Here is a 22,462-nt window from a genome sequence, read left to right on the forward strand (position 1 = left end):
TATTATTTCCCACTCAGGTTTTCTCTCCTGAATTTCCTCCATCTCTTATCTCATTTGGGCTTCCCAAGTGGCAGTAATGGTAAAGAGCCTGCCTGCCAGTGCAGGAAATATAAGAGGCTTTGGTCCATAGGATCATAAACAGTCAGACACAACTGAAGCGACTTGGCATGCAAGCACTTATCTCTCTCCTTCGGGGATGCCAGCACCTGTCATCAGCAGCATGCAGGCCAGCAACCCAGGAGCCGTATCTGACTACCTCCCTCTCACTCCACCCAGACTACCAATCACAAGCCAGTAGGTTTCTGTCCCCGACACATCTCCCAAGTCCCACCTTCCTCTCCGACTCTTCAACCAGTGCCCGAATTCAGGCTCTCGCCCTCTCTCCTTTGAGCACCTCCTCTCCAGTCTCAAATCCCCTAAGAGTCCTTCAAGTCACTCCCATCCTGAATACACATCAGTCTGACACTCTTGATGACTTAAGATAAAACTCACAGGTTTCCCGGGTGGCTCAGTGGTAAAGAATCTGCCTGCCAAGCAGGAGACACAGGTTCAGTTCCCAGGTTGGGAATATCCCCTGGAGAAGGAAATGGCAACCCACTCCAGTATTCTTGCCTGGAAAATCCCACGGACAGAGGAGCCTGGTGGGCTACAGTCCATGGGGTTGCAAAGAAGTGGATATGACTGAGCACACACACACTCAAGATGAGGGACTTTCCTGGTGGTCCAGTGGCTAAGACTCTGTGCTCCCAATGCAGGGGGACCAGGTTTAGCCCCTGGCCACGGACAGAGGAGCCTGGAGGGCTACAGTCCATAGGGTCACAAAGAGTTGGACATGCTGAAATGACTGAGCATGCACACACAGGGAACTAGATCCCATCTGCACTCAAATAAATAAACAAATATATGTTTTTTTTAATAAAAAAAGAAATAGATGAAATAGAAATATTGAAGTGTAGAGATTATTTCAGTGTTTTAATGGGACTAATAACAGAATATGTGCGGTGCCTAGGGTCCCATTCTTGCTCGGGCACGTGATGACCATGACCATGAATGACCTCCGTCATTGTCCTCAGGAAAGGCTGCACTTTTAGACTCTTGGGCTGAAGGGACTTCCAGCAAACACCCCTGGGCATCTACAGCAGCCAAGCTTAGTTGTCTCTGAGACTAGTTTCACAGCTCTTCTTACAGGGAAGGGTAGAACATGAGCCATAAAAAGCTTGCTGGGGCTCCGGGGGAAACTGCTGTTCTGATAAGATGAATAGGCTTTTTGGACACCATCCTTCCCCTCTTCTTTCTGCAGGGCCCAGAAATATGAAGCCTGGAGCTGTGAGAGCTGTGGAGGGGCTAAAAAGGTCAAGAGAGCGTCCAAGGTGCTGGCCTCAATGCCCCTGTGTGCCTGTGACTGGACTCCAGGGAGAAAGAAATGTGCCCGAGAACCTCACAGTCAATCTGGAGGGCTCACTGGGAAGGGTAAACTTTTTGTTTTGAGGAGGGAGAGCTGGAGAGGAAGAGAGCTGCAAATTCTCTCCTCAAAAAACACCGATACAGTATACTAACACATATATATGGAATTTAGAAAGATGGTAACGATGACCCTATATGCGAGACAGCAAAAGAGAAACAGATGTATAGAATAGTCTCTTGGACTCCGTGGGAGAAGGCAAGGGCAGGATGATTTGAGAGAATAGCATTGAAACATGTATATTATCATATGTGAAACAGATCGCCAGTCCAGGTTCGATGCATGAGACAGGGTGCTCAGGGCTGGTGCATTGGGATGACACTGAGGGATGGGATGGGGAGGGAGGTGGGAGGGGGTTCAGGATGGAGAACACATGTACACCCATGGCTGATTCATGTCAATGTATGGCAAAAAACACCACAATATTGTAAAGTAATTAGCCTCCAATTAAAATATATAAGTTTAAAAAAATTCTCTCCTCGGAATGACTCTGTCTCAAAGAAGTCTCAAAAAATTAGGGACCCCGAGCTGAAGTCACAGCATATTAACACCACACGCTCTTCCCAGGTTTTCACAGCTCCAGCTCCAGACTAACAAAGCCTATAATTAATGCTCTGCCCCATCAGTCCTGGGTGTTCATTGGAAGGACTGATGCTGAGGCTGAAACTCCAATACTTTGGCCACCTGATGCAAAGAGCTGACTCATTGGAAAAGACCCTGATGTTGGGAAAGAGTGAGGGCAGGAGGAGAAGGGGACAACAGAGGATGAGATGGTTGGATGACATCACCGACTCAATGGACATGGGTTTGGGTGAACTCTAGGAGTTGGTGATGGACAAGGAGGCCTGGCGTGCTGTGGTTCATGGGGTCGCAAAGAGTGGGACACAACTGAGCGACTGAACTGAACTGAACTGAACCCCTGCCTTCCATGATGTCTGGTGGCTGCAGACTCAGAGGTGGAGAGAGGGAAAAGGCCCCATAGATGACCGGGCACATGTTCCACACATACCCGCCTCCTCCAGGTCACTAACACCTCCCATGTGACTCAGAGATGGTGTGCACCACCAGCCTCTAATGAACGAGCTATCAAGCTCTGAGCACAAGCGAGGGAAGCGCTGGCCCAGGAAAAGCAGCAGCTCCATGCTCACCTCCTTTCTCTGCTTGGGGAAGCCAGCATGCAATGGGTTAAATCTGGGACCATCCGAGAGGCTATTTAATTAAATATTTTAAAAAAAGAAACTCAATTTGAAGGCAGAATCACTTATAAATAAATCCCATGACCCTAGGTTCTTAGGACAGCCACAGAAGAAATCTCCAGGGTATTAAGGCAACCCAGCTCAGCTTATATAAAGTCACAGGGAAAGAAAAAGCAGCAATAACAAAGAAGTGCAAACTGGAAGCACATATGTGTGGTTATTTTCTCTGTATTTTTAATAAGACAATAGGTCTGTCTATGCAATAGTTACACTCTTTGAAATAGTATATAAATTGATCTTTGTTGATAAATCTGTTTTGAACACTCTAAGATAAATATTTGAAGACTCTTATGAGTCCCATATTTTTTATGAAGTATTCTCTTTTCTGTTTTTTAAATCACTTTGTCACATTCTAGGTTTCTTGAAATTGAAGTACACTTGCATATACAAACCTGTGCACTGAATTGCATTTCTGATTCATATTCAATACTTGTGTCTTCTTATTATAGCAATTATTTTTTTTAATTGAAGTAGAGTTGATTTGCAACACTGTTGGATTTACAGGTATACTGTGAGTGACTCACTGTCTTTGCAGAAGATACTCTATCAAATATTATTACAAGAGCGCGGGTATAATCCCCTCTGCTAGACCTCGCTGCTTGCCTAGTTTATACGTAGCAGTTTGTTAATCCCATGCCCTTTGTTTGTCTCTCTTCCCTCTTCTCTCTCCTCTTTGGTAACCACAAGGTTTTCTTTTTTTCCATGACTCTATTTTGCATATACATTCATCTTATTTTCTAGATTCTATATATAAGTAATATTATACAGTATTTGTCTTTGTCTGACATTTAACTAAGCATAATATTCTCTAGGTCCATCTATGTTGCTTCAAATGGTAGTATTTCATTCTTTTTATGGCTGAGTAATATTCCACCATCATACACACACACACACACACACACACACAATCATGTTAATTCTCTCATTTGTTGATGGGCACTGGGGTTGCTTCCACATCTTGCCTATTGTATACAAATAATGCTGCTGTGAGCCCTGGTGAGTGTGTATCTTTTTAAGTTAGTGTTTTCGAGCGTTTGGGGGTTATATATTCAGGAGTTGAACTGCTGGATCACTTGGTAGTATTCGTTTCAAAAATCTTTTTAGGGAAGCTCCATACTGTTTTCCACAGTGGGTGCACCAACATACGTTCTCACCAACAGTGTCAGAGGGCACCCTTTTCTCTACATCCTCTTCAACACTTATTTGCAGATTTTTGATGATGGCCATCGTGATAGATACAGGACGATACTTCACGGTGGTTCTGATTTGCATTTCTCTAATAAGCAGGGCTGCTGAGCTTCTTTTCATGTGCCTATTGACCATCTCTATGTTTTCTTTGGAAAATGTCTGTTCAAGTCTTTTTACCCATTTTTGATTGAAGTCAATGCTTTTTCTTGACATTGACTTATGTGAGATGTACTGTTTTTTAAAACACGCAGATTTTCATCTCAAAGGTAAATCTGCTATGCTTCCTCCCCCTCACCTTTCTGCTGAAGGAACAAATGTAGCACTGTGTCTTTTTTTTTGTAAAAAGACAAGACTGAGTGCTTACTGCAGTGGATGCTGTGGTCTGCTGCCCAGACTGTCTGCGCTTAGGATGGAGTCATCCTTGTCCCCGATGCTGGGGGCGCTGGCGGCTCATGACCCTCAGGGCTTTACCCTCAGCCATAGAGACTCGGCTAACCAAGCACCCCCTCCCTGGGGGTAGCTTACGGTCAATGACAGTCCACGCTAGAATATAAAGGGCCTATGCCCTTGCCTCAAGACTGGCCAACCCTGAAGGCACAGTCCGGCTCCAGCGGGCACGGTGGGACCCCCTGACGCCTTTGCTCAGCGGAGCTCAGCTCCTCTCTCTGTCTGACACTGACCCCTGCACCCCTGCTCAGATGGTGACCCTGAGACCGTGCCCCAGAAATCTCGTTTCACACAGCTCTCCTTCTCAGAGTCTGTGTCCTAGAAACCTGATCTAAGACACTCATCTTATTTTTCCTGAGACTTTCATTATTATAATTCTTTTATGAGTGATGTGGGAGAAGATCTGAGACCTCAGACATGTCCAGTTTAGGGACCAAGCTTCCCTATCATCCCCTCACTGCCTGAAATATTTGGCTGTAAAGATGAAGGCAAAAAAATCCCCATTAAGTTGAAACAAAACTGGGTATTTATTGACATGTGTGGAGTGATCCTTTTATTATAAATGTGTCAAGGAGGTTTTAATCATATCTAGTCCACACAAGCATGCACAGTTCAGTTCAGTTCAGTCGCTCAGTCGTGTCCAACTCTTTGCGACCCCGTGAATCGCAGCACGCCAGGCCTCCCTGTCCATCACCAACTCCCGGAGTTCACCCAGACTCACGTCCATCGAGTCGGTGATGCCATCCAGCCAAGCATGCACACATACACACAAAAGAAACTGAATGAACTTAAGGAAAGAAACAAAAGTAAATTTTATCCATATTTCAAAACATTGTTTAAAAATTAGCCGTGGATTCTTCTCTCACCTGAAGTACTCGTTATTAAAAAATATTAACAATAAGAGTCTACTCCCTAAAAGTAATTAAACTGTGTTATTTCACTTTGCCTAACACACGAGAATGGTTAAATTAGTTTTCCCTTTTCTCATTGCACAATTGGGATAACAAACAATTCTGTGTAGAACTCAATCGCCACACTGATATTTTTTATTCTGACTCAGGGATCTCTTTTCTTCTCTCCCCCTTCTTTTCTCTCTTTAAACAATTTCCCCACATTTATGTGCGAATTCATGTTGTAAGCTCAAGTAAGCACAAACCATATTCCTCAAGTGATCAGCAGTCTTAGATTTTTTTCCCTAGGGCAGTATGCATTTTTAGTTGTGATTTTAATACTTTTAATTATATTTATTCCTACAGATCAGTGATTTTACATCAATGACTCCATATTGTGCTCACTTTCCCCCCTCCTTTTCCTACTTGGCTCCCTTTCCTTTTGCTTCTCTTGCCTTTATTTTGGCCATATTTCCACCATGGACCCCACATCAACACCAATGTGTGTGCTTCATAATTTTTTTCTGAGCTCACAGTACTTTACTGATCTGCACGCATGCACATTTGCACACACATATGTAGACTTTGTGTACACACGTCCATATTTTGTTTTCTCACCACCTCTCTTGAAGTCATCTGGTTTAGGTCGAATTCACAGTCCGTTATGTGACTATGTCACGGTATTTCCAGCCCTTCCACTACTGAAAGTTGCTTACTCTTAGGATGTTTTTATCACCATACACAATGCTGCAGTAAATAATGCCCACTTTTTAAAAGTGGATTTTAAGATTTTAAATATCACTGGTATAGATTTCTAAGGGTGAAATTGCAGGGTCAAAGGACATATGTCTTTTTAATATGAACAGATATGCCAAATTGTTTTCCAGGTTATTAAGTTGCATATATATCAGCAATGTGTGTTTTTCTCTACATCCATTAACATTTTATGCCAACTGGGCTCACTTTTATTATACCAGATCTTTGCCTGACTAGGCAAATGATATATTGATGTTTGGCATTGTATCAGACCCGCCTTAGCGTGTAGAGTGGTACAGGGACTGTATGTGATTAATCCCAGTTCTAGCCAACTGTTAAAGTATGATTCCAGGAAATACACCTGTACCACTTTGCAATTATAAGCCATGGTATCATGACTGTCATGAGCAGAGCTTGCACATGGCACTCACCAATGACATACTCCACCCTGAAGAGATCCCTGCTGGGGTCGTAGGGACGATTGAAGTCGATCTGAATGTAGAAAGACTGTCCTCTACGAACAATCAGCTTGTTGTTGCTGTATTTGTCGGTGCGGTGATCCACTTTGTTGCTATCCCACCTCTCCTTGAACAGGTGAACATTCGTAACATTAAGGTAGTCTGTACACAAAGAAAACAATCAAGGAAAACATTGAGTAATTTTGGTTTAAACACACACTCAGACAAACAAGATTATTTTTCCCAAAGATGCGAGGTAATAGGTTTATTAGATAAAACTCTATACAGGGGGCTGGTAGATCTCAGATCGGTCTCTTGTGACATCCTTGCATTCAAAGAAGATTTTTAAAAAGCCTTTTCCCCTTCTGACCGCACTTCAGATCCCACTTCAGGTGTAAGAGGGCAGTGACGGTGATGCCTGGCATACAGGTCTAGATACAGAGAAACCAGGACTCAAGCCAAAGCTTCACCGTCCAAGTCTCACATTGGTGTTCATCCAGTCAGCTGCTTCCCACAATGACTATAGCGTCTCTACGGTGGAAAAAGCAGGGAATAACAGGTTTCCATTTTTTATCTTTAAAAGGGGAGGGATCAAATCTGACAAAGCTTCCAAGGGATGTTCTAAGGACAGATCAGATCAGATCAGATCAGTCTCTCAGTCGTGTCCGACTCTTTACGACCCCATGAATCGCAGCATGCCAGGCCTCCCTGTCCATCACCAACTCCCGGAGTTCACTCAGACTCATGTCCATCGAGTCAGTGATGCCATCCAGCCATCTCATCCTCTGTCGTCCCCTTCTCCTCCTGCCCCCAATCCCTCCCAGCATCAGAGTCTTTTCCAATGAGTCAACTCTTGGCATGAGGTGGCCAAAGTACTGGAGTTTCAGCTTTAGCATCATTCCTTCCAAAGAAATCCCAGGGCTGATCTCCTTCAGAATGGACTGGCTGGATCTCCTTGCAGTCCAAGTAGACCATTAATCCAAAATTCTCCTCTTATTCAGGAAGGGTAAACCTCCTTTTCCATAATTCTAAAAGGAGATCTTGTCCTTCAAAAGCAGGAAACAGAGGGAACAGGTGTAGGGGAAGCATGTTAGTGTTTCTGTGAGGGAGGTAGGATTGTTTCCACATTGAACAGGCAGAAACAAGCTTCATATTTGCCTGGCTACCAACCGACCAATCTGGAAGAAACCCTGGTGTGATGCCAAAATCTTCAGGTTTTTCCTCTGATGTGTGGAATCGGGAGTGTAAATGTCAGTTATATATTTATCTGAGACATGATAACACTGGATGAAAGTTAGATCTCCTTTAGGTTTTTTTCCCCCATTTTGTCTGCAACGATTATTGATGTGATGGTAACTCCAGTTACCCAACTACAGTGCAGTTTAGAAGATCTAGTCTAAATATGGGCTTCCCTTGTGGCTCAGTGGTAAAGAATCTGCCTGCACAGCAGAAGACCTGGGTCCAATCCCTGGGTTGGGAAGATCCCCCTAGAGAAGGGAATGGATACCCACTCCAGTGTTCTTGCCTGGAGAATTCCATGGACAGAGAAGCCTGGCAGGCTATAGCCCACGGGATCTAAAAATAGAGTTCTGTGTATGCATTTGGGGTTCTAAAGGGCCACAGGGGAGAGAAAATTGGGTGAGGGGTAGGAGAAGGTGTCCTGCCATCTTGACTTGCCTCTCTTTTCCTGACCATGGGAGGAGGAAGTCCTGCCATCTTGACTTCTCTCTCTTTTCCTGACCATGCCAGCTGCATGGTTTGTGCTCACTCAGTGTAGACAGAGTGCTGGGGCTTCAACCCTGTAAGACTCAGTGGCTTCCTTTGCTTTTACACAGGAGTCTTGAGCAGGATGTCTGGTCCCCTCTGAGCTCATTTTGTCTCATAGGCAAAACAGAGAAATTGGGTTCATTAAGATACTCTATAGTTCTGAAGTCTAGGAGTCCCCGAAACACCTGGGATTAATTCAAAGTCCAGGTAATCCTGAGTTTGATCTCAGCTCTCATCATTACTTAGGTCAGGGAGGTTACCTCTCAGAAGCTGAGTTTTCTCACCTTTAAAACAAAGACACTAATTTCTTGAGAATGTCTACGAAGATTCATCGTCCTCACAGGAGAATGACGTTATGCCTGGGACCAGAAGCTTCTTTGTGGCTCACCAACTATAAACTGTGATGGAGTTATTTTGTATTTCGCGTGGTGTGGTCCTCAGCGAGCTATTCTGTGACACTAAGGCACACGGAAAGCCCAAGCTGCAGTTCTGCGTTTGCGGCATCTCAGAACCCTGCTCTAGGGCATGGGCCCCGGAAGTGCGGTTTCTTTCCTTTAGGAGGCTGTGGGCTGAAGACGTCTATTTCTACACCTCTCTCTTCCAAGCTGCCTTCCCCCTAAGTTCTCTGGTCTTATTACGGCCACAATCCCCAGTGTAAAACTAGCTTCAGAAAGAGCTGAAGAATCATGAATGTCCCACTTGAGAAGGACCTCGGGAACCAACTCATTTGGCCCTCTTTTTTAGCATCTTGACTTTTAATAATGGTTTTGTTTTTTTTTTTATGTCTAAAAATCTAATTCCTCAGAGAAGAGTTTAACTGCTCTCCATTCATCAGCACCAGTGGAAGGAATATACTGATGTTGCAGCATCACAGACTCTCAGAGGGCAGAGGTATTGCTAGGCCATCTGGTAGCCCTGCTGTATGAAACACCTCCATGAAAACCCTCATACTTAGGCTTTTAGTCTCCATCTGAACAGGGAACCCACTATCATATAAAGCAAACAGTTTATTTTTATATAATCCAGTTATTTGAAAAATCCTTATAAAATGAACTGACATCTGCTTCCTTATAATTTTTGTAACCATAGATTCTGGCTCTAACTTCTGCATAAATATAGAATATGTTCTATTCGTTTCATCTGGCACTCTTTCTGTATATAAAGACTACTGTGAGTGTTCCTCTGAGTAAAGCATTCTCTAAGCCTTCAGTGTTCTTTAAGAAATTATTTCTAGACCTTTTACCTGCTCTGACATATATATGCCCCATTTTATGAAATTCTCTCTTGTAGTGTTTTTGCTAGAATTAACTACATCTTTGGTTAGGGTTTTTCCAGTGAAAACCAATGAGGCCACTGCATCTTCCAAAATAAATTTCTGTGATTTCAGTCCAAAATACCATTAGTGTTTTGGATACTCTTATTGTTGATTTACATTAAGCATGTGGTGAAGCAAAACTTTAAAAATACATTCTGATGTCACTTCCGTCAGTAGTCGATTAAAACTCAGATTCCTATAAGTCACTTACTTGTGTTGTTATTTAACCATTTCTATCAATGCAATTTTTTTTTCTTTTTAGCCTAATTTTAGGGCCTTACTTGTTTCACATTAAATTTTTTCTTATTGTATTAGGTTAATTGTTCCAAATTCTTAAGCTAATTTTAGACCCTAAGTGTATATTTAATTCTTTACCATCTTAGCCACCCAGAAGGCGGCCAGTGTAGGAGACATAAGAGATGTAGGTTCTTCCCTGGGCCGGAAGATCCCCTGGAGGAGGGGATGCAACCCACTCCAGTACTCTTGCCTGGAGAGTCCCATGGACAGAGCAGAGGAGCCTGGCTGGCTGCAGTCCGTGGGTAGCAAAGAGTCAGGCACAACTGAAGTTACTTAGCATGCAGGCATATATATTCAATACATTTAATGTCCTTCCTAACTTCTTGTCCTCCAGGAGTTTAACAGAATGCAATTTTACGCTGTCAGTCAAGACATGGATATAGATACATTAGGTCACTGCTAAACAAATACAAATGCACAGTGGTAGATACGGGACAGTGAACAGGTAATTATGATCTAGTGTCATGAAAAAGCAAAACGCTCTGATAAATGAAAGGAATGGTGAGTGGGGGAGGGTTTCTGGCCAGGAGCCCCTAACACAGACTGTGGGGGACTCAGGAAGCTTTCTGGAGGAACTGAGGTATAAGTAGGGGTCAGAAAGTCGAGGGAGTTTTCCAGATAGAAAGAGAGGTGGGAGAGAAAGGAGGATGAGTGGAGACTGAGGGGAGAGAGTGTGTGGTTTACTTTGAAAGTGGAAAGGTGGAGACATCCCAGATGGTCTAGCAGCTAAGACTCCACGCTCCCAATGCAGGGCCCCAGGTGAAATCCCTGGTCCAGGGAACTAGATCCTGCATGCGGCAATGGAGATCTTGCATGGTCAAAATCAATGTCTTTTTGAAACCAAGCTGGAAAGTGATTGGTTGACTGGAGGGTTGCAATGCGACCACTGTGGACGAGAAGGCAGCAAGCCTTGAAGTCCCTGTCAAGGAGTTTGGACTCTTAACTGCACTGGGAATCCAGTGAAGAACCTGAGCTAGCAAATGAATATGGTTAGATGGATGCAGAGACAAACGGAAACCGCCTTCTTTGGTGACAGAGAGGAAAACAGATTGGAGGGGGGCAGTGCTGGAGGCAGAAAGGTCGGCTGGCAGGCTGTCGGGGCGGCCTTCCAGGTGAGGTGGGGAGAGTCCAGTCTACCTGTAGAGTGACACCTGATCCCAGAGCACCACCAGGATCTGCTCAGCGCTTGCCACCCCTCCCTGCATGATGACCTGCCCCTAAAAATGAGTGGTTTCCCGAGCAGCTCTGCCTGTGTGGAAAAACAAAGCCAGAGAGAGATGCAAGTCCTTCTTTGCTATCAGGATCTCGGTGGCTCTCGTTCTCATTGCAAATGAAAACCCTGGCTTTCCAGTTCCGCACCCCAGTCTGGAGAACCTGGTTAGTGTCTAGTGAGTCTGACTGAAGTCAGTTCATCCTTGTAGAGCATCATGAAGTTTTAGTTCTATTGGATGTACATGGGGGATTGAAGGAATAGCCAGGGTTAAATCCGTTTGGGAAGTGCTGATTTAACCAGAGTTAATCAGGATTCTTGAGCTTCCCTGGTGGCTCAGTGGCAAACAATTCGCCTGCCAATGCAGAAGACATGTGTTCAATCCTTTGGTCGGGAAGATCACCTGGAGGAGGACATGGGAACCCACTCCAGTATTCTTGCCTGGAGAATCCCAGGGACAGAGGAGCCTGGTGGGCTACAGTCCATAGGGTCGTAAAGACTCAGACAAGACCGAAACGACTTAGCACGCACACACACAATCAGGGTTCTTGCAAAATCTGTGCGGGACTGTTGCAGGCTGCTGCGCACTGCGAATCTCCTGCAGGTAGACTCTTTCCGAAGTTGAATGGCCATAGGAAGTGTTTTTGTGTGAGTGGAGGATTTTTCAGAATATGTTTTGGGAGATACATCACTAGTTGTGCAACTCTGAGAAGTTATTTAATCTGAGTCCAGTTTTCTTATTTTAAGAAAGGCAATGAAATGCCTCATAGGGTTGGTGTGAGCGCTAAATGAAAAAGAAAAAGCACATATAAAACACTTTAGCACAGTATCTGGCACATAATAAAATCTCAAAATTATTATTATATTGTTATTAGTATACTCGGAGAAGCAGAATAGCACAGTGGATAAGAGCATGGATTCTGGACCCAGACTGCCTGGACCCAGGTCTCAGTTCTGACACAGACTATCTCTGTGACTTTGGACAAGTTACATAGACCTGTGCCTCCGTTTTCTCATCTGCAGAATGATGGCGGTGAGGAGATTCAATAAGACAATGCTCCTCAGCAGACAGGCCTGCCTTTCTTATCTTGAATTTCTATATGTGGAGGGAGTCATTTTCTCTTCCAGATTTTCAGAATATGTTTTTCTTCTTAAAAATGTCTATTATCATCAGCCACTTAGTATCACCCTAATATAGGTGATTTTATCTAGGGGTCTGTAAGCCCTTTAAGGACCGGATTATGTCTTAATCATCTTGTTACTGAGCCTGAAAACCTGAAGTCACTCAGTCCTGTCCGACTCTTTGCAATCCCATGGACTACAGAGTCCACGGAATTCTCCAGGCCAGGATACTGGAGTGGGTAGCCTTTTCGCTTCTCCAGGGATAGAACCCAGGTCTCCCACATTGCAGGCAGATTCTTTACCAGTTGAGCCACAGGGGAAGCCCTACTGAACCTGGGGTAATATTTTAAAATTTCATAGCAAATATTCCACTTTTCACTTTAAACCGATGTAATAATACCTAAAAATCTGAAACCAGGAGCTGGCTACTCATTTTAAAATAGATCATTCCATTTATCATAGTATTAACCATATGAGTGTTTTAAATGTCATTTATCAGACAGTTTCATTCTCACAATATTCAGGATGATATATAAATACTGCTAAAGATAATGCAGGGGTTTTGAAACAGGAAGCCTCCAGACCAGCAGTCTTGTTTCAGATTGGAATAAAAATGCCCTGTCTTCACAGCTCACTTAGACCACTTGTTACAAAGGGTAAAAACAAGTGCGAATGAACTCCTTTGCGTCTGCAAAACTTCAGCTCCCATCCCCACCATCGTAGTTTTATACCTTTTTCACGGTGAAAACAAGTATATACACTAAATGTATGCTAAGAGATACATGAAGAGTTTGTTTTAAAGTAATGTAGCCTACATTGTTGTGTACTTGACAATGTTTAATTCAAAACATGTCGTTTTTAAAAAATATTGTCCTTTCTAAACGATCTTTATCTTTTCTATTACAATATCACTCTAAGTCAATGCCTTCAGAAAGAAAGAAAAAAAATTATAGGGAATCACAGTGGTGCCCTACGTGGGAAAAAATGAAGTCAATGGTAAGTAAAATTTTCCTATACAATCTCTTAAAAGTTCATGCTAAAATCATTGAAACTAAGAGAAACCTTCCATTTAAAAAATAAAACGACTAAGCTGCTGCTGCTGCTGCTAAGTCGCTTCAGTCGTGTCCGACACTTAGTGACCCCATGGACTGCAGCCCACCAGGCTCCTCCATCCATGGGATTTTCCAGGCAAGAGTACTGGAGTGGGGTGCCATTACTAAGCTATGGAAGATTAAATGCTCCACTGAAAAGTTGAGAGTTTAAAGAAATAATTTTCTAGACTGTAGTCAGATGTGTATGATGTGCAGAAGGGCAATGAGCAGGAGAATTTTGTTTAGAAGAAGGAAGTGGTAGACATGTTGCTCTCTCTCCAGTGTAATCTCCTAATCGGTGGCAGATTTTAGTTTCTTGGACTCAAATATCACCATGGATGGTGAAATTAAATGCTGCTTGCTCCTTGGAAGAAAAGCTTTGACCAACCAACACAGCAGAGACATCACTTTGCCAACATAGGTCCATATAGTCAAAGCTATGGTTTTTCCAGTAGTCATGTATGGATGTGAGAGCTGGACCATAAAGAAGGCTGAGCACCAAAGAATTGATGCTTTTAAACTGGGGTGCTGGAGAAAACTCATGAGAGTCCCTCAGACAGCAAGGAGATCCAACCAGTCAATCCTAAAGGAAATCAGTCCTGAATATTCATTGGAAGGACTGATTCTGAAGCTCCAATACTTTGGCCACCTGATGCGAAGAGCCAACTCATTGGAAAAGATCCTGATGCTGGGAAACATTGAGGGCAGGAGGAGAAGGAGATGATAGAGAATAAGATGGTTGGATGGCATCACCGACTCAAAGGACATGAGTTTGAACCAACTCTAGGAGATAGTGAAGGACAGGGAAGCCTGGCGTGCTGCAGTCCATGGGTTGCAAAGAGTCAAACATGACTTAGCAACTGAACATCAGCAATCTATAGATTTACTAAGGGTTACCCCAAGTCTTGGAGAAGGAGATGAGGCCCCCAGCACCACTGAATGAACCCCTTTTCTTTTACTGCTCACAGCTGGTCACCCACAGACCAATCAAGTATTTTTTTCTTTTAATACCTCATAATTGCAAGGACTCTGCAGATGGTTGTCTGCAGATATGAACACAGGTTGTCATAAGATATCAAGAAAGTGGTATATTTTTCTTGAACCTTTTTCTTGGTATTGCTCCTTAGCATGTAGCAGGGCCTCCGTAAACATTTATTAAGCTGGCATATTGATTCTTGCTTTGCTTACTGGCTTAACAAGACACAGTTTAGATTGAAGGAAACTTCTCATCACCTAGGCTCCATTCACCACAAACAGGAAATGAATTTGCTTCTCCCTGGCCCACTTACTGGCAGAATGGAGCAACTCATTGCTAAGCCACGTTTTTTTTTTTTTGTCTTTTAGAGAGATATTGTAGCTGGAAACTTGGCAGCTTTCTCTTTCAAAGTGACAGCTTTCAAAAAGTCTACCTAACACAATTTAGCCTAATTCCAAAACATCAGAAAATGGACTGCTAAAAAAAAAAATCTCTCCTCATGAGCCAGCTGCCTCCCTGTCCTCCTACCCTTCTCCTAATAAGAAAAAATTGGATTAAAAGTAGATTATTTTCTCCTTAGTTTGTAAAAATATTCTTCAGAGAATGATTATACCTGTCACAGATGGAACCCTTAAATAAGTTAAGTGTTTAGGTTCATATTCTAGGAATTCCCTAGCGAACTGAGTTCTCCATGCAATCTCTGATAATATTATTACCAAACGATAGGTATAAATACTGTCTATGAGGAGGTAGGTCTCTTTATTGTGAAAACAGCAAGATAAAGTTTCCTTTCTCATATTCCTTTTGAATACCCAGAATTTTAAACCATCATTCATTAGAATCATTAAAAACATTTTCTTAAACAGCTTATTGTTTTTTAACTGTGGCTATTAATATTAAAATGTCCTGTACTCTGAGGGACTTCCCCAGTGGTTAAGACTGCATGCTTCCAATGTAGGGGACATGGGTTCAATCCCTGTTTGGGGAACTAAGATCTCACATGCCATGTGGCATGGCCAAAAAAAAGACAAGAAAAGAAAGATGCCCTGTATCCTGAATGTGTAAGACACGCTCAGCAGAAGCTAGAAAGAGAAAACTGAGTCTAATGCTCTCTCCAGAGACTAAACCCCTCTGGTCTGTTTCTCCTCTGGCCTGAAGTATCTCAATAGCCCCCAAATGTGCCTCCTTCTCCCTATTTTCTCAACATTAGCATTTTTTTAATAAACATAATTCTGATCGTGTCACTTGCTAATTAGAATCCTTGGCAAGTGTCCTGTGTCTGGAGGAGGAAAGGTAAGGTCTTCAAAGCCTGTTAGAATGTGATTCTGGCTTACTTTTCCCAGGTGCCTCTCCCCTCTATTGTCCTCACTACTTAACATACACTGTTCCCTCTGTTAGAAATGCCCTTCCACGCACTTGTCTGCCTGGAACGCTCTTACTCATCTTCTAAGCCCTAACGCAGGTGTCCATCGCTCATGAAGCGCTCCTCAACCTCTTCCCCAGTCCACTGACACCACTGGCCACTCCTCCCACTTGTTTGTTTCAACCACTAGGTGGACAGTTGCTTGAGGCCAGGGGTTGACTTGTTCATTTTTGTGTCCCCAGAGAGATCTTGGCGTAGTTCCTGACACAATCATTGAACATTTTCCCACAAATCAAGAGGAGAAGTGTGAACTGGTTCTACACAGCATCATCTCTTAATCGTACACTGAAGGTCTTTTTTATTCTTTCAGTAATCTTGAACCCAGAGAGGTTTCCTCTGCACGAAGGAGAGACGACCTACTAGTCAATTAGTTAATTTAGTTCTGACTTGGAGGGAGGGGCAGGGAGGGGGGAGATGATCAGAAAGGCACAGACCCCATTAGCCTGAAAATACCAGATCCTGCCTGCATTTGATTTTCTTTTTTTTATAGGTTGAGCTTGCTTTCCAGTTTGAATTCAAATTGCATTAGACCTGTCAAATGAGAAGTATAATTACTGCTGCAAATGATCCCTATTGCTGCCAACAGAGAGTTGAACTAGAACAAGAATACAAGCTTATCTTCCAGAACATTAGATCTCTTGCTGAAATAACCTTTGAGACCGGGAAAGCTGTGGAGCGATTTTCAAAAACACCAAATGAGCACGCAGCACAGCCTATTAGAAATAGATGCAAATCCAAACAAGCTGAGGGGATTTTCAGATATTTCTCTCAGCTGCAATTGAGTTCAAAGGGGAGCCATGAAGGATCCCTAAAAACACCCGAGAACATCAAACACCACCACGGCCTGGGCTCCACTGTCAGCTCAAATATCTCAGTGTTTCTTACAGCGCATGCCGCCATATGGGAGGAACCTTATGTTTGTTTTGAAATACAGGCAAAAATCATTCTTAACCAAATATGCACTGAAGCCCTGCATTAAAAGTGTTGTTGTTTAGTCGCTTGGTCGTGCCTGACTGTTTTTGCAGCCCCATGGACTGTAGCCCACCAGGCTCCTCTTTTCAGGGGATTTCCCAGGCAAGAATACTGGAGTGGGTTGTCATTTCCTTCTCCAGGGGATCTTCCAGACCCAAAGACTGAACTCACATCTTCCGCATTGGTAGATGGATTCTTTACTGCTGAGCTACCTGGGAATCCCTATTAAAGGTATTACATACATTCAGTATATATTGTCTACATCTGCTGCCACAAGACTATGCAAAGGGAAAAATCTGGCATTTCTCCCCTTTTCCTCCTCTTGCCTCTCCGCCCTTCTCAGTCCATCTCACAAGAGCAGTTTGCTAAAGGGACAGTTTGGAAAACTTCATGAAGCCAATGAAGAGAGTGAGGCTTAGGACTTTGTTATCCTAGAGGCACAGACCCTGATGCTGGGAAAGATTGAGGGCAGGAGGAGAAGGGGTCAGCAGAGGATGAGACGGTTGGATGACATCACTGATTCAATGGACATGAGTTTGAGCAAACTCCGGGAGATAGCGAAGGACAGAGAAGCCGGGCGTGCTGCAGTCCATGGGGTCACAAAGAGTCGGACATGACTGAGTGCCTAAACAACAACAGTCCTGGAAGCAGTCATTCTCAGATGGGATCGAGAAGACACAAGTCCTCCACCGGTGGCCGAGAAACCTACAAGAAGCTGGCACTTAAACCCACGTGACCAGGTCTTAGCAGGGACTCAGGGGAAAGTAGACATATTTAGTCCCAGAAAACCCACTTTTAGTACAATTAAACAGACTTTTGAAATATGAAGGATATTGGGAACTGGCCCTCCTTGATCAGACGAGATATATATATATATATGTATGTGTGTGTATATATATATATATATTCATTTTTTTTTTTTTCTGTTCGACTCATCTGGGACTTACTTCTATGCCTCCTGGGCCCACAGGTCCCTCCTCAGTGCATGCAGCACTTAGCTCATCTGTAGTGCTACTAAATGGATACATGTTTATGAAATCAGAAACCTGTTATTAATAAGAAGGTTACAATGACTCTGGGACTGGTGAGTCATTCAGTTCTCAAGGGACTGACTGTTCACTGGACACACCCCCCCATACCAGGGCCTGTCATAAGTATCCCAGAATGTCACCCGGGCTGTGGACACATCTGACTGCCAAGCAAATAATGACTGATCTTTCCAAATAAGTCAGTTCAAAACAACTCCCCACCCCTGCCTCCAAAAATAAGCAACCAAAAAATTACTATTTCTAGATTTTTAAAAAATTGAACTACCCACTCAACTTCTCTGGCAATTTTCTTATTGGCAACATTTTGTTGCATTTTTGATATCTGAGGGTTGCAGGCTACACACATTACCCTTAGATCAAGGTTCCCATGTGTGGGTCCCAGACTTTGCAGAGGTGTGATAATCTACATCTTCTGAATCAGTGAGCACGAATTAATCAAGACTCGCACAGCCACTGGTCATTGAGCCTCATGACAACTGTCAAGTGGATATTCCTCCATTCTGCTGATGGGAAAACTGAGGTTCTGGTCGTTTTCATGACATGTCCCATGGCCCAAAAGTGAGCAAGTGGAAGATGTTGGACAGGACCCTGGGTCTTCTGAGTCCTGGACCAGGGGACACTTTGTGACACCTCACTGTCTCCGTGGCATCTCGCACTTCTTCTGTACCCCTTTCACTTTCTGCTCCCCCAGCCCACTTCTTCCAGCACCTTGCCCCCTCTCCTGAGTTCCAGAGTCTTCTCTGCAGGAGGGGAATTTTGCTAGAAAACGGAAACAAGATAACTTCTTTGGTTACACCAAGATAACTTGGTTGGTAATTTAACATCTGCACGCTTTCCAATTTTATCTGCATTTAAAAAGAAGAAAGAAGGAAGGAAAGAGAAAGGAAGGAAAGAAGGAAGGAAGGCTCCTAGACTCAGCAGGGAGGATGTGACAAGTGCTTGCTTTGGTCTCAGTCTCCCAACCTATAACACTGCGATTTAGATGAGCTGATTAGCAAGTCCTTTTAAATTCAGTTCTGTGGCTCTAACGGTGGCATTTTGGAGTGTGCAGCACCTGGAAGGGAGACAGGGCTCAGAACTCCAGGTTAACACCCTGTCTCGGCCCCTGGACTCAGCTGAAGATGCCCTTCAGTTCTGTGAACCCAAGCTCCCAGTCTGGATGGAGCCCCACAGGTAGTCCTGGGGTTTCTCTCCATCTTCACAATTAGATATCACGTCATCTGGACATGATACTAACACAATCAAACCTGCCATCATGCCCAGCTATTCTCCAACTTGCTGGGTTTGTTCATAACCAGCATTGTCCTTGCCCTTCTCTTTCAACCTCTGGTCTCTTTCGGGCCGAGCAGGTTAACCACACCCCACAGGGTGATTGTGGACACCTCCCCTAGAAGGGGGTGTTCACTCCCCGGGGAAACCAACACAGAGCCCCTTCAGGAGCAAAAGCGGGTTTGGGTCCCTGCATGTTCCCTGCGGGTTTCTGCTCAGGGACGTGAGTCTGAGCGTCCCTGCTCTTCCCGAGGGAACGGTGTCTGTGTCACCAAGCCACCGCTGGCACCCGGGCCCCGTGACAGCGGCCAGGGCTGGGAGGGGGTCAGAGCGGCTGCTGCTCCCAGAGCAGGTCCCTCCGGACGGGCAGAGGTGAGAGTAAGGGGCGCAGTTGCCTGCACCAGGGGCCCCCGTCCCTGTTATGGCAGACCCCAGCCTCTCTCTCCAGTGAGACGCACAGCGGTGGACACGCGGCCCAGGGTAGGAAGGAGGCGGGAACCAGGCAATCGAAATGGCCATGGGGTTTTGGAAGTGGAAACTTCCAGCAAGAGAACATTCTTGGAAACAGACCAGTAGGGCAGCAAGAGGCCTCACCAATGGCCTGTTTCGCAGAGCTGGCTTCCTTGGCATTGCTGCTCTGGTGGTCTAGTTACTCCGTCGTGTCTGACTCTTTTGTGACCCCATGGACTGTAGCCCACCAGGCTCCTCTGTCCATGGGATTCTCCAGGCAAGAATACTGGAGTGGGTTGCCATTTCCTTCCCCAGGGGATCTTCCCGACCCAGGGATCAAACCCTCCTCCCTTGCATTGGCAGGGTGATTCATTACCACTGAGCCACCAGGGAAGCTCTTGACATTACAAAGCGATGAAGTAGCAGAACTGGGATACAAATCCTGATCTTTGGTGCTTTTACCACTCAAGAGAGGGTTTTGGAGGCTCTTCCTTAAACCAGAGACTGGCAGGGGGCCGGCCACTTTGGTGGGAGCTCGGTGGAGACAGAGGGGGCTGACCCAGCACCCTGGGGGCCAAGGGAGGTGCCCGTACCTTGCGGGTTGAAGCCCCGGGGCACCAGGCCCTGCAGCTCCACAGTGGGGGGATCGTTCTCTGCTGCATTGGAGGTGTTGGGGGGGATGGCTCTCCTGCCTCCGAAAGCGGTCCCTGAGGACTCCGACATTCTCAGCCTCACAGGTTCCTTGGGGAGAGAAAAGGAGACACAGACAGGAACGTGAAGCCAGTTACTTTCGCGACAAGGATTCAGAAGTGGAGAAACAGACGTATCTGTCCGTGACGGCTCTTGAGCAACTCATTTTGAGTTTCGCATAAATAAACCCTGAGATGTGGCAGGAAGGATAGGCCTAATGACAGAGAACAGCTCTCCAGGGATCTTGGGGGGGATTTCATGTTTGTGAAAACACAGGGAAAGCAGAAGAAAGAGGGCTTATTTGGAGAAATGAAAGCTGTAAAAGATTTTGGAGAGCACGATCTTTTACTCATTCCCCCAAAGGGTATCTCTTGGAAGAAACGTTTATGCAGGTATCTCTGCCCATTTTCTATAGACTGGTGAGGTGTCCTCACTGGAAGAATAAACTCATACACTCACGACCAAATAAGTGGCATTCTTTCAAACATTCATGCCTGCAAGTTAATGCAGCCAGTGTTTATCGAGAGTCCCCTCTGTGCCAGGCTGTGGTTTGGCCAGTTGGGATGCGCAGAGAACCATACAGAAAGATGCTTGCCCTCAAAGTTGGAGCCTAGGGATGGTTACATTCGAGACCGACATGGTACAGCAGTGAAGCCGGGAGAGTGTGAGAACGTGGTGGCCACTGCTTTGGAGCCGGGACCCCAGGGAGCAGGACGAGGGAGAGGAGAGTTTGGGAAGGTAAAGGGGAGGCGCCTGCGATATTAGAGAGCGCTATAAATAGCCGGTTCGCTAAAAGGACTCCCTCCACGGGGCTAACACTGCCCTTGCCCCAAGCCTGCTTCCCCTTCCTTCCGAATCTGTGCGGACAAACGCCCAGTTTAAACACCACACCTCCCCATCGGGGTCCAGTCGGCACTTGTTGACCAAGGGGCCAAATGAAGGGAGACCTTGTCTCCAGCTTTTGGGTTACCCAGTCAGGACTCTGGGTTCTCTGGCTGTTTCCAAAAGCCAGGCACACCCTCTGAAGATGAAGAGCAGCCTTATGGAGGCTCCAGGGAAGGGTGTGAGAAGGTGGGAGGGGAGGGGAGGACCGGGGTCGGGGATAAGCTGTCCAGGGGCTGGCTGAGCAAAGACTGCGCGCTGGAGGCCCCAGCCCCTTCCCGGGGCGTTGGAGTTTGGAAGGAGACAGCAGTGTTTGGAAGTGCCAAGTCTGAGCTGGGGCCCGTAAATACCTGCAGTCCTATTTACAGTGTCTTGTGGGTTACCCGGTGGGGGAGAGGAGAGAGAAGAATTAACAGACGCAGGCAGGACAGAGGCATCCTCTGGTGGGGAGCAGCCGAGGGGGCTGCAAGGTGGCTGAGGGCCGGTGAGGGCGGGGGTGGGGTGCTGAGCAGTAGCTCCTGGGGAGAGACGACCAGAGGCTGGGGACCCCCAAGTGGCTGCCAGGTGAGAGAGGCCGGTGCAGGCCGGGCTGGGTGGGTGCAGGTGGGCACAGGCCCCGCCTCCTTGCCAGGTCCGGGGGGCGGGGGAGGTGCTCAAGTTCGGCTCTGCCTGCCTCTGGGGAGACCGGAGGAGAGCTAAGCCTTGGACCCAAGTTGCAGCAGGATGCTGTTCTTACCTGGCCCTCCTCCACCCTCCCCGACCCCTCCGCCTCCCCGCCATTTGCATCCCCTTTCCTTAGTCTGCTCCCCTGTCTGTTGAGGGGGAGACCCCAGAGGCCGTTTTCAGCCAGCAGCGCCTTTAGGAAAGCTTCCCAGGACGGCTACCTGAGAGAGGCCCTAGTTTAGAAGCCGGTGGGGCTGAGTGGATGCAGAGTTAGGGGCGAAGAACCAAGTGGAGCAGCCGGGCTGCCTCCGTCCCGGCCCCCTGCTCTCTGAGCACCACCCGAGCATAGTCCGGGAGACCCAGGGGCGGGGGCGGACCGAGGAGGCGGCGGCCCGGGACCCCCGCGTGCAGGGCTGCGGGATGCCGGCAGGAGGGGCGGCGGGCGGCTTACCTGCGCTCCCTCCCGAGGTGCCCCAGCGCGGGCCGGCTCTGGGCGTCTCTGGGGTACTTCCTCAAAAGGACATAGGACCGACAAGAAAGTTGGTTCTTAAATAACTTCCTAAGAGCGCGCCCCCCTCCCGTCCCACAGGGATTTCTCCTCCCACTGCCTGACAGCTGGAGCCAGCGGGCTCTCTGAGACTCTCTTTACCCCGCCGTCCTGCCGTCACTCCGGCATTGCCTCCCTGCGCCCCTTCTCCCCGGTCCTGCTTCTCACCTCCCCCACCTACAATCTGCCGCCCCCTCCCCGGCCACTGGGAGCGGAGGGCCCTCAGGGCTGGGCAGACCGCACCCGGCCCTTAGGTCAGAGGGTTGGGGGGAAGGGTCTCCC

The 22,462-nt window shown here is 46.1% G+C and overlaps 1 protein-coding gene across 1 annotated transcript in view; it reads right to left on the reverse strand.

Annotated features, from left to right (window-relative positions):
• The window catches only part of F13A1 (coagulation factor XIII A chain), a 146,092-nt gene extending 123,924 nt beyond the window's left edge, over positions 1-22,168 (reverse strand). Inside the window, exons 1-3 of the mRNA XM_055570528.1 lie at positions 22,085-22,168; positions 19,992-20,139; positions 6,431-6,619 (exon numbers count right to left, since the gene is read on the reverse strand). Of these exons, the coding sequence (XP_055426503.1) occupies positions 6,431-6,619; positions 19,992-20,121 (319 nt within the window). The 5' untranslated portion in view covers positions 20,122-20,139; positions 22,085-22,168. The remainder of the gene's footprint in view (positions 1-6,430; positions 6,620-19,991; positions 20,140-22,084) is intronic.
• Between the last annotated feature and the right edge of the window lie 294 nt (positions 22,169-22,462).

Source organism: Bubalus kerabau, chromosome 3 (assembly GCF_029407905.1).
Source record: "Bubalus kerabau isolate K-KA32 ecotype Philippines breed swamp buffalo chromosome 3, PCC_UOA_SB_1v2, whole genome shotgun sequence".
NCBI classification, from domain to species: domain Eukaryota; kingdom Metazoa; phylum Chordata; class Mammalia; order Artiodactyla; family Bovidae; genus Bubalus; species Bubalus kerabau.